The sequence below is a fragment of the Capsicum annuum genome, chromosome 4, assembly GCF_002878395.1.
Source record: "Capsicum annuum cultivar UCD-10X-F1 chromosome 4, UCD10Xv1.1, whole genome shotgun sequence".
Taxonomy (NCBI): domain Eukaryota; kingdom Viridiplantae; phylum Streptophyta; class Magnoliopsida; order Solanales; family Solanaceae; genus Capsicum; species Capsicum annuum.
This window is the reverse complement of record NC_061114.1, coordinates 214,299,202-214,310,793: the sequence shown is the minus strand read 5'-3', so window position 1 is coordinate 214,310,793 and position 11,592 is coordinate 214,299,202. Positions and strand designations below refer to the sequence as shown.

The 11,592-nt window shown below is 38.0% G+C and overlaps 1 protein-coding gene across 1 annotated transcript; it reads left to right on the top strand.

The window, feature by feature from the left end:
• Positions 1–530: 530 nt before the first annotated feature.
• LOC107867360 (universal stress protein PHOS34) lies at positions 531–10,765 on the top strand. Its single transcript, XM_016713545.2, has 5 exons — positions 531–1,027; positions 1,714–1,817; positions 2,374–2,498; positions 3,469–3,560; positions 10,457–10,765. Exons 1-4 carry the CDS (start codon positions 814–816, stop codon positions 3,545–3,547), a joined length of 522 nt encoding a protein of 173 aa, XP_016569031.1. The 5' UTR covers positions 531–813; the 3' UTR covers positions 3,548–3,560; positions 10,457–10,765.
• Positions 10,766–11,592: the final 827 nt, after the last annotated feature.

The window sequence follows — 11,592 nt, the reverse complement described above, 5'->3', positions numbered from 1 at the left end:
TTTTTAAATCACGTTCTTCCCAAAATAAAATCGTAAGTGTACTAAAATATTTTTTCTTTTAGAAAAAAAAAACACGTTCTTTTTTTTTAAAAGGAAAAATTTCCTTATAAATCAAAAAAGTCATGTTTTTTATAAAATCTAAATAGCTATTAGGTTTTAGATTATTTAGGTTTGAATCACTTTTAACTAAGAATTTTTTTTTTAAGAGATTGAAATGAGATGCTTTGAAAAGATTATTTCGTATCATTAAGGTGTAATTATAGTGGAAGCAAATATTGAAATTGTAAGTGTGCTAAAGATAGCAAAGGAGAATTAAGGTTAGGGTAAAATAGGAATAACTTATAATTACAAGGGATAGAATGATAATTTTGCAAGTCAATTTTAAATTCCAAAAAAATAAGTACCTATTAGGCTACTTATTGATTTTAGGTTAAAAAAAAAGTCAAAATTAACTTATTTTAAGCTATATAAAATTTTGCCAAACATTTAAGTTATTTTTACAACTTATAAGCACTCCCCAAACACCCTAAATATTATCTTTTTCAGACATGAAAAGAAAACAAAAAAAAAAAAGAAAAAGAGAAAAGACACGTGCTGCCCATGAAAGAGTTAGACCATGATAGCTTGTAGAAACTAACAACAAACTCCAAGGATTTCAGGATCAATCTACAATCTAATTCAGTGGGTTTCATTTCTTTTATATTAATTATTATTACAACAATAAATTGCACAAAAAGAAATTTGATTAGGATAATCCAGTCCAGTCCAGTCCCTAATTTACTCTCAAATTTACATAAATAAAGAAGCCAAATCATGACTGGAAAGTTGAATTGTGTGATTGTGTCTGTTGATGGAAGTGAAGAGAGCATGAATGCCTTGAACTGGGCACTTGATAACATTAAACTCAAACCCCATGATCCAGATGATCAAGAATCACAAAGTGGGTGTTTTGTGATACTCCATGTTCAATCTCCACCTTCCATTGCTGCCGGTCTTAATCCCAAAGCTATCCCTTTTGGTGGTCCTAGTTAAGTTCTGTTACTTGGTGTTTTTCATTTGTTTTGATTCATGGGTATTTTCTTGAATTTTATTGTTTTCTTGGGTGTCTGATTGTTTTTGCTTATTTTCTTACCATAATTGGGTTTTTCTTGCTATTTAGCTAATCCTTCAAGTGTAACATGTATGCAGCTTCTTTTATTCTGAGTAGAATTTGTGATGTTATTTATCTAGATATTTTATACTCTCTTTTATACAGTGAATTGCTCGTCTTTGTATGGTGGATGTAGGTCGATTGACTAAACGTTAAATTATTGTGTCTCTTTTTGACATATTTCTCTTTTGTTGTCTGATTTGATTTGTCTTTCTTTCGAGGAATGCTTTACTAGCTTTACGAATTATTTTGGTGCTAATATATTTTGAATTCAAAATCACTGAGTCGAGGATCTATTGGGAATACGTCTTCTCTACCTATGAGGTAGGGGTAAAGTCTGTGTATACTCTACCATGCTCAAAGCACACTTTGTGGGACTACACTGAGTAATATTGTTGTTATTGTTTTGAGTTCAAAATCAGATGGCCGTTGTATAATGGAATCGATATAGAGGATGTATGTAGAGTCTACCCGACTAGTATGGGATTAAGGCATTAGTTGATTGATTGTTTGGAGTTAATAATTTCTTGTTAATTAGTACTCTAAATTATGAAGATTAACAGGTGATATTGAGGTGCCTGCATTCACTGCCGCGATAGAGGCACATCAAAAGCGGATCACACAGGCCATTTTAGACCATGCTCTTGAGATTTGCGCCAAGAAAAATGTGAGCTGTCTAAGACTTCCCACTTCCCATCTGCTATATGTGAATGTTAACTTGAGGTTATGCACCTTACATGCTCCTTTTACTAGATATGGAGTTTAATGTGTTTATTTGACTTCAATTATTGGAGTAGGAAACATTGGAAGAAATTATCAGAGTAATGGTTGAACAGGTAGTTTGGATCGTTTTAACGAACTTGAACCATATTAGAAGTTACAAAATTTGTATAGAAATGTAACTAAAAAGAGTGCAATTTAAATTATAACAGAAGGGATTAGTAATCTCAATGTTGGTTGGTGCTTCTGATATACTTTACGTTTCTTTAGGTTCCCTGCTTTAGCAATTTGAGTCCACTATGGCATCCGTTTTGCTGCACTGACATTGATGTTTTGCTTAATATGTTCTCAATTTGAATCCCTTGATGTGATATGTTGGAAATTCGGTCACTGAGAAATGCTAAAAGATATTAGATAGCAAAGTAGAAGCCTCTATGCCATCACAAAAATCATGATTAGTTTTCTATCTTTCTATTTTAATTGATGGGGAAAGGTTCTTTCAGAATCAGGCAAATGTTAAGACCCAAGTAGTTATTGGGGATCCAAAAGAGAAAATTTGTGATGCTGTCGAAGAAATGCATGCGGATTTGCTAGTGATGGGTTCCCGTGCTTTTGGTCCCATTAAAAGGTATAAATTCTCAACCTACGGAATGTTGTTGTTGTTCATTTACTTCGATTAGATGATGCTCAGGTTTACCTAAGGCATGTGTAGATGGTTTTGCATTCAACATGTCGTGAGCACGAGGTTTGTTGGGGTCCTCTACAAATGAGTTGTTTTTAACATTATGCTGAGCAGTCCTAGTCAAGTTTTTATGGGAATCCCAGTAATTGGATTCGGCAAAGCCACCTGTGAATGTTGTGGATAGCTGATGGTCTGATCTTCTATGAGAATGCTCACATGATTCAACTAGATAATTGTCCCTAAAGCAATAAAACTTTAAAGGCATGTATATTACTTACCAAGCATTAGCTTTGCAGTTTAGAACTTGCAGCTCCTCTTATCCAGGCATACAACTGTTACATGCATTATTTTATTGTGGATGGATGATGCCATCTGAAGGCAAATGCTTTTAGTGATAGTTTTTTAATTAAAACAGATGGGTAGTTGCTTTATTAGGTGCTTTTTTGATACGTTAACTTAATAGGCGTCTTAAATGGAGTGTTGCTGATAAAAATGAGTGTTAATTTTAGTGCCATTTTCAGGCATATGTCATTGACTGGGGATGACATATAAGGTGGCCTGGGCTGTAGGAAAGCTTTTAAGCCCAGTCAAAAGGCTTTACAATTCACTTCATAGACAAGATTAATTAGTGCAGTTGCGGAGTGAAGCAAATCATTTTCTGCTCAACCTGCCACAGAAAAGGGCTCTTTACCTCTGGCTTCGAAATCATTTCTTCTTGTTTCTGAAATTGTATCTTTTACCATTAACATAGTATCAGTAATCGATGGATATGGATCTTTATTTTGGTTTTAAATCGGTCTGTTTATTGCCAATCTGAATTCTAGAAGTAGTTTCACTAGAATATATAGCTAATGCATCATACATGATCACTTTTTTCTTCAACCACACGTATTTGACTAATTTTAAATTTAAACAGGATGTTTCTGGGCAGTGTAAGCAACTATTGCTCAAACCATGCTCCATGCCCTGTAATTATTGTTAAGGGTTCTTCTTGATGCGATATTCTAGGTATGTTTGCTATTGCTTCTTGTTTAGCATTTCAGCCCTTAATTTTATGTCACATCTGAGAATTTGAGAATTGGGAGACTTCCTTTGTTTCATAAAGTTCAGTTCTTGTGTAAAGAGTCTTGTTGCATGTTGTTAATAAACCGATTTCAACAAGTAATGTTTCCTTTCTGTCTCGTTCACGTAGTGTTAGAACCTCTTCAGCCTTCTTAGTAACTTAAATAGCTTCTGTCCATCTGTGTCGGCTTTATGCCTTTGCGGCCTGTCAGATCGAAGTCTTTATTCTTTTTGTAAGTTTACTATTCTTCGTCTCTCGGGACCATTCTTAAGTCACAATGCTTATATTTGGTGACTGCTTGGCAACACTGCACCTCTTTCATTCATCATTTTGGAGGCGTCGTTCTTCCGTCTACTGGAACTCGGAATCATTCTTCAGGAGACTTCTCTAGCAAAACATTCCCCAACATTACTTCTATACAGTTTCTACATGATTTTGGATTCTCTCCTTCAAATATTGAATTTTCATCAGCTCTCGGGCATAGGTACCACTCTCTTCTTTTTGCTTCCACCGTCAAAGGGAATTCAATTAAAAAATATGTTCATCTCCTTGACTCTCACACCGGCCGGAAACTTTACTGGCCCACTTTGTAATCCCCTGTAACTTGGTAACTTTGACATATTTTTTCTAAAGGATCCCATGTAGCATCTATGGACTCCACCCTGTTTCTCAGAAAGCTTGTATCGATTAGTAATATCCAAATATTTATCTTTTTATCATCTCGTCTCATCTTTTGGTTCCTCTATCTTAGCTGCCTGTGCATAACTCCAGCCCTGCTAGCCTTGCTTGGTTCACTTTTCTGCTTCTCTCCTGCTAATACAACTGTTTTGATTTTCTCAGCAAAATCTCTCCACCCAAGATTATAGTTAACATCAGGGACGATGATTGTTGCCTTGCTGCTTCCTTTAACTGCAATCACTCTGATGAATCTTCCCATCCTGTTAAAATTTTGAACAATGTGATATGAGTAATTATGATAATAGTTCCAGCTTCTATAGATATCGCCTTGGAAACAGCCTCTTGCAGAAATGCAAGATAAGGTTGCATACAGTACACCCTTGTGGTGGGGCCCTTCCCTGGACCTTGCATAGCGGGAGCTTTTGTACACCGGGCTGCCCTTTTTTTTCTATGCATATCGCCTTGCCCTTCTGCCAATTCCATCATTTGCAAAAACCCAAGACATTGAGTCTATCAAGGGTAACTCTGTTCACACAGTTCTTGTCTTTCAATCACTTCATGGGGAGGAGAGCACGAATACCATCGGAGAAGGCTCGACTGGCACAACAGACTTCCAAGCAACAAGGAAAACAGATTCGGCGTGAACCTGAAGAAGATTTGGACAGCAATGTCGTGTGGAATACTGAAGGGAATAGGGAATGTTCAACGAAGCTGCCGGAGAAGATAGGAACTCCGGAACAAAACACCTGGGAAGAAGCGATTAAGGAAACGCCAAAATCGTGGGCGGATGAGGTTGAGGAGGCTACAGATTTGACAAACAGGGAGTCTGTCTGGGATAACTTTGACTTGTCGAAGCTTGCCAAGGCATGGTTCAAGCTAGAATTTGTTGCTCCGGCGAAGCAAGGGGACTCGAAATTCTGTGAAATTGAAGTGGAAGACATCAACACTGAAATTGAATTTTGGAAACACGCCATAGTCTGCTATGTCTTAGGGGCTCATCCCCCTTTTTCCGTCATGAATGGCTATATACAGCGTCAATGGGGGAAGCATGGTATTAACAAAGTCTCAATGTTGAAAAATGGTATTGTTCTAGTGAGATTTGACTCGAGTAAGGGCAAGGAGGAGGTGTTGCAAGGTGGGATATACCACTTTGACAATAAACCCCTAATTGTTAAAGCATGGCATCCATACATGGAATTCACACGAGAAGAATTGTATACGGTTCCTATTTGGGTGAAGTTACCGGGGCTGGATTTCAAGTATTGGAGCCCGAAAGGGCTTAGTAAAATTGGAAGTTTAATAGGGAAGCCATTGATGGTGGACCACAACGCTGAAAACAAACACGGGTTGAGTTTTGCAAGGTTATTGATTGAAGTGGAAATGAGACGGAAGTTGCCGGATAAAGTATTGTTCAGGAATGAAAGAGGGGAACTAGTTGAGCAGAAAGTGCTTTACGATTGGAAGCCTACATTGTGTAACTACTGCAAGCAATATGTGCATGATGAGGATATATGCAGGAAGAAAAATCCTCAACTCAATCCTAAAGATAAGGAGCCAAGGAAGGGAAATATACCTCAAAAAGGAGTCACACAGAAGCAAAGGACTCGCCAACCTGTGGGGGAGGATTTGAAGAGAAGTAAAGAGATAATGGTGAGTAAAACAAATGATAATAGTAACATTGATGGTACAGGTCCCAGTGGAACAGCAGGAATAACGATGCTCGAAAACAAGCCCAGTGGAACAGTAGGAATAACGAGGCTAGAAAATAGGGGTGAAGCGTGGAGTATCCCAGGAAAATTATTGACCCTCAATAGACAAAAGCAACAGGTGATGTCCAATGAAACAGAGGTAGCACAAAACCCATTCCAAGTCCTTGAGGTAATAGACAATGCTGTTCAGCTGACTATTGATAGAAATAGGGGAGGTCCAGTGCCTCCCAAGCTTCATGAATAACATACTATGTTGGAATGTTAGGGGTCTGAATGCCCCTAATAAACAGAAGGAGGTCAAACTCCTGTGTAGTAAAGAAAATACAGGGTTGATAGGTCTAGTAGAGACTAAAGTAAAGGACTGTAATGTGAATAAAGTAGTAACAAATATGTTTGGGGGCTTGAACTATGTCACAAATCATGTAGATCACTATAATGGAACGGTGTGGCTCATATGGAGGGCAGATTATTTCCAGGTGCAACTGACTACTAGCTGTGCACAAGCAATAACCTGCAATGTGAAGAGTAATAAATTGAATAAGGAGTATATGATGACTATAGTGTATGCCTTCAATACAAGGAGGAAAGAAGAAGTTTATGGAGGTATTTAGAGGATGTGCACACAGGAAATGTAAAACCATGGATACTCATGGGTGACTTTAACTCAGTGCTACGTGGAGAAGATAGAATTGGTGGGAATCCAGTATGCCTGACAGAGATAGGGGACTTCCAGACCTGTGTGGAGATTTGTGGGTTAATTGAACTGCCACGAATAGGCAACAGATATACTTGGAATGACAAGGGGATACAAGAGTGTTCTCGAAAATAGACTGGGTTTTTGTCAACTCTGAGTGGGTAGCTAATATGCCAGATCATAGTGCTCACTTTCTTCCTGAGGGAATAAGTGACCACTGTCCAGTTAGAATCTCTCTTATAAATGATTCAGGAAAAGCAAAACCAGCTTTTAAGTTGCAATATTTGGACCAGTCATCCCAAGTTTCTGGAACTGGTAACTGAAGTTTGGGAGCAACAAGTAATGGGACGTACAATGTTCAGTGTTGTGAGGAAACTCAAGATGTTGAAGAAGAAGTTGCTAACCTTGAATAGCCAACATTTTAGAAACATAGAAGCTGATGCTGATAGAGAAGCACTTGCCAGAGCTGAAGAAACATTGCATTTACAGCCTATGAATAGTTTATTGCAAGACTAATAGAAGAGCCTCTATAAAAAATTTAAGAGATATTCATATTTGGCTGAATGTTTCTTACAACAACGGAGTAAAGTGACATGGTTGAGGCTTGGAGATGATAATTCAAGGTATTTTTTCCAAGTAATCAAGCATAAAAGGCTACAACAAGCAATACTGCAACTGCAAGATAATCAGGCAGTGATCCAGACTGATCAACAAGTTATTGCAGACACTTTTGTTGAGTACTACCAGCAGCTACTTGGCACTAAAGAACAACATAGAGTGAGGGCAAATATGGGTTTCTTGCATAATGGAACTGGATTGAATTTTGTGCAGCAGCTACAACTGGTCTTGCCTTATACAGAACAAGAGGTAAAGAGAGCAATGTTTAGCATTGATATAAACAAGAGTCCAGGGCCGGATGGGTATGGAAGTGGGTTTTTTAGAGCTGCATGGAGTGTGATTGGGGGAGATGTGACTACGACAATCCTAGAAATCCTAGGAAATCGTGAACTACTAGGACAATTAAATGCCACAATAATATCATTGATACCAAAGGTTGAGACACCAATGTTGGCAAGTCAATTTAGACCAATTGCTTGCTGCAATGTACTGTACAAATGCATATCTAAGATGATTTGTCACCGGTTGAAGAAATCGGTTACAGTGATAGTCTCAAAGAATCAGGCAGCTTTTGTGGAAGGAAGATCGTTGATCCATAATGTCTTAAGATGCCATGACTTACTAAGATATTACACTAGGAAGACTATCCCAAGATGTTTGATGAAAATTGACCTTAAAAAGGCTTATGATATGGTCAGCTGGGATTTTCTTGAGGAAGCCTTAAGAGGTTATGGATTTCCACAAGCTTTTGTTCAACTGGTGATGATGTGTGTAACAACTACTAAGTTTACAGTAAAAGTAAATGGCAAAGGCTATGGGTATTTTACGGGTAAGAGGGGACTTAGACAAGGAGATCCAATGTCTCATCTCTTATTTGTTCTTGTGATGGAGTACCTCACACGAGTCATGGGAAGAATGAGTGAGTTGGATGATTTCCAATATCACCCTATGTGTAACACAACGAAGCTCACACACTTAATTTTTGCAAATGACTTGATGGTGTTTTGTCAGGGTGATGCAGCTTCAATTAACAGGGTGATGGAGGCTTTGACACATTTTAGTAGTGTGACAGGTCTTGAAGCCAATCTACAAAAATCTAACATCTTCTTGGCTTATAGATGAGAATGCTAAACAAAGCATTCTAGCTCAGACTGGATTCATTTTGGGGTCTTTACTTATCAAATATTTAGGTTTACCACTATCCTCTAAAAGATGGAATAAAGTGGATTGCTTTCAGCTAGTGGAGAAGATAACTCGTAGGATCACTTCAGGCTACTCCAAACACTTATCATATGCTGGTAGGATTCAAGTGATAACATCCATATTTTTTTCCATATATAATCATTGGGGTGCAGTGTTTATCCTGCCACAAAGTGTCTTGAAAGAAGTGGATAGGAAGTGCAGAGATTTCCTGTGGGGTGCTTCAGATGCCTTGGTAGCATGGGATCAAGTATGTATGCCTAAGAAGTATGGGGGACTAAATATCAAGCGTTGTCAATTGTGGAATGTTGCTGCAGTTGGGAAGTTGGTGTGGCAGGTAGCGTGTAAAAAAGACTTACTTTGGGTTAAATGGGTTAACGAGATTTATATAAAGACCACGACTGATTTTTGGGAGTATGTACCAGTGCAGGACTGCAGTTGGTACCGGAGGAAATTAAATGCAGTAAGACAGACATGGAGCAATGGTACCAGCAAGATAAATATGTGTTGACGGCTAATGGAAACTACTCAATGACTGCTAGTTACAATAGAATGTTGGGAGATTTAAGTAGACTGCCTAAGGCGGAGTTGATATGGAGTTCGATTATGCTGCCCAGGCAGAGAGTTCTTGTGTGGTTGGCATATCAGGGACGATTACTTATAAAACAAAGACTGAGCAGAATTCATGCCGCAGTTGAAGGTGTGTGCTGTAATTTGTGCGAAGGAGAGGATGAAACACAACATCACTTATTTGCTGGATGCCCCTGGTTTACTGCAGTGAAGGACAAACTATCTAATTGGCTTGGTGTAGTGATACCAAGTGGGACAGTACAACAGACTCTAGCATGGATCAAGCGTAGACACTGGAGACAGTTTAAAAAAGAGTTGGTAGCAGCTATGTATGGAGCTGCAATCTATTATACATGGCAAGCTCGGAATTGAAAGCACTTTAAACAACTCACTGTAAATATGGACTTCACAGTTGTACAGATACAAAAGGAGTTAAGGGAGAGAACAGAGTTACTGAAGTGTTCTAAGAAAGCAAGAAATTGTCAATACCTAATACATAGGATGTCATTTATTAGCTAAGGCATAGGATTTGATTGGTTTTTTCCTTTGTATGAGATCTGGCTCCTTAACACTGGTAGATTGTTAAGAGTACAGATGCTCGACTTTGTGTAACTTTGGTTTGGTATGGTAATATTTCACATTTTATTACCAAAAAAAAAAAAATCACTTCAAACCAATTTTTACTATTTTCCACCATTTCAAAAAATTTCTTTCCAGAAGAAAAACTACGAGCTCTACCTACAATGACTGTTAATTTATCACTTTCACTTTTCTCGTTGCGGTGAACGGGGTTAGGTTACTCAGCGAAAAATGATCAGTTAACAACAATCAACAAACAGAGTAGCAGTCTGTATAATGAAACTTTAGAGACGAAACAGAGTGAGGATTAATTAGGGACTCGCAAAACTGAAGGAGGTCTTATGCAAGTGATTAATCAAACAAAGAAAGGAGAGATGAATTTGAAAAGCAAAGAGAGAGACCACCAGAGATTGCTATCGGGGAGTTGAGATTGAAAAAGACTCATGTCTCCCAAGAGAAAGAAAACTCGTCTCTTTTGATGTATCGTATGCGTAAGAGAGCACATCTAAACGAGCTCATATCTTGATGATTCATTATAATATGACTATTTTTATGCGAGCCATCAACCTACTACATCTCTCATTTATGCATACTTGGGACCGACTGTGTTTCTAGAATATAGGTGGTTAATGTGGATGTTAAACAATGTTAAGGAATGTCGATTGCCATACGCGACATTTATTTTTGGCTTCCTTTTATCTCCATTTTCCCTAACTTGCAAATTGAAAATGCTGATGGTGTATTGGTCTTTGCATGTGTTCACTAACACATTCCGTCTTCTTTGGATGATCAGCCTAAGCTGTATTCATGGGTTGCTCGTGATATGCATGGAATGTGTTTGTTCAACAAGATATTAATCGCTGTATACTGGAATAAACTTTGACTGGCTGTGTCAGTGCTGTGGATCACATGTGTTTTGCATTAGTTTTAGAAGTGGATTGGATCTTGGTTTGTGTTTTCCCACATGTGCTGTTTACACTATGCAGATTTTACATCATGTGAGAGTGCAAGAACTATCAGTGAAAAGTGTGAAGGGTGTCTCATTTTATTGTAATTACATTATAATGTCTTGGCAATCAATGGTTTCTTATTCTTTTGTTCATTGTATTCTTAAAAGTGTCCATCCGTTTATCCAGAACACTATTATTCAAGATGACGATATGAAGCCATCTACCGAAAACAACCTCTCTACCTTTTCAAGGTAGGGGGTACACATCATCCCCTCTCCAGACCCCACTCGCGTATTTTCGAGTGAAACTGAGATGCTGGTGGTCCTATCTGGCCTTCAATTGGCAGTCCAGTCCCTACATATTATTGGGACCATGAATGTTGTTTTACTTTTGAATAATGCAGAAAATGAATAGGAGTCTCGTGTACACAGTGGACCCTTGCAAAGCTCATAATCATTAAAAAAAGTTTGAAATTACTGAAGGCTGATTTGTCTTTTGAGTTTTTGGCCTTTGCTTCCCATAGTTTGAAATTACTGAAGGCTGATTTGTCTTTTGAGTTTTTGGCCTTTGCTTCCCATTTTGTGCAGAAGCTAAGTCTCAATCAATGTCATTCCCCAAAAGAAGATGCTTTTTTTTCTGTATATGATTAGATATTTAGATGTTTGATAAGGCAGTATGTTTCCCGTGATACTTTTCTTTTACCTTCATTAACTCACTTATTATCTCATTTTGTCTTTTACTTTTGCGTTGTTTCCTTTGGGTTGTCCCAATGGTCTTTCGGAAACTGCTTCTCTACCTTACAAAGATAAGGTTAGGGACAAAGATAAGGTTAGGGGAGGGGAGGGGATGACAATTGACAAGGCGGAGAATCGAATCCTAACCAATAAAGTGATAGTTTATGTAGCCACTTTGTATAATAAACAAGCACACAGTAGCTACAATCAATAATTAAATCTTGGCTAGATAAAAGTTTTGTGAC

What these genes read in the sequence shown, in the direction of transcription:
- LOC107867360 (XM_016713545.2), top strand. Translation starts at nt 814, where the DNA reads ATGACTGGAAAGTTGAATTGTGTGATTGTGTCTGTTGATGGAAGTGAA. An exon ending in TATCCCTTTTGGTGGTCCTA is followed by an intron (nt 1,028 to 1,713) that starts GTTAAGTTCTGT and finishes GAAGATTAACAG; the next exon opens with GTGATATTGAGGTGCCTGCA. An exon ending in AGATTTGCGCCAAGAAAAAT is followed by an intron (nt 1,818 to 2,373) that starts GTGAGCTGTCTA and finishes AGGTTCTTTCAG; the next exon opens with AATCAGGCAAATGTTAAGAC.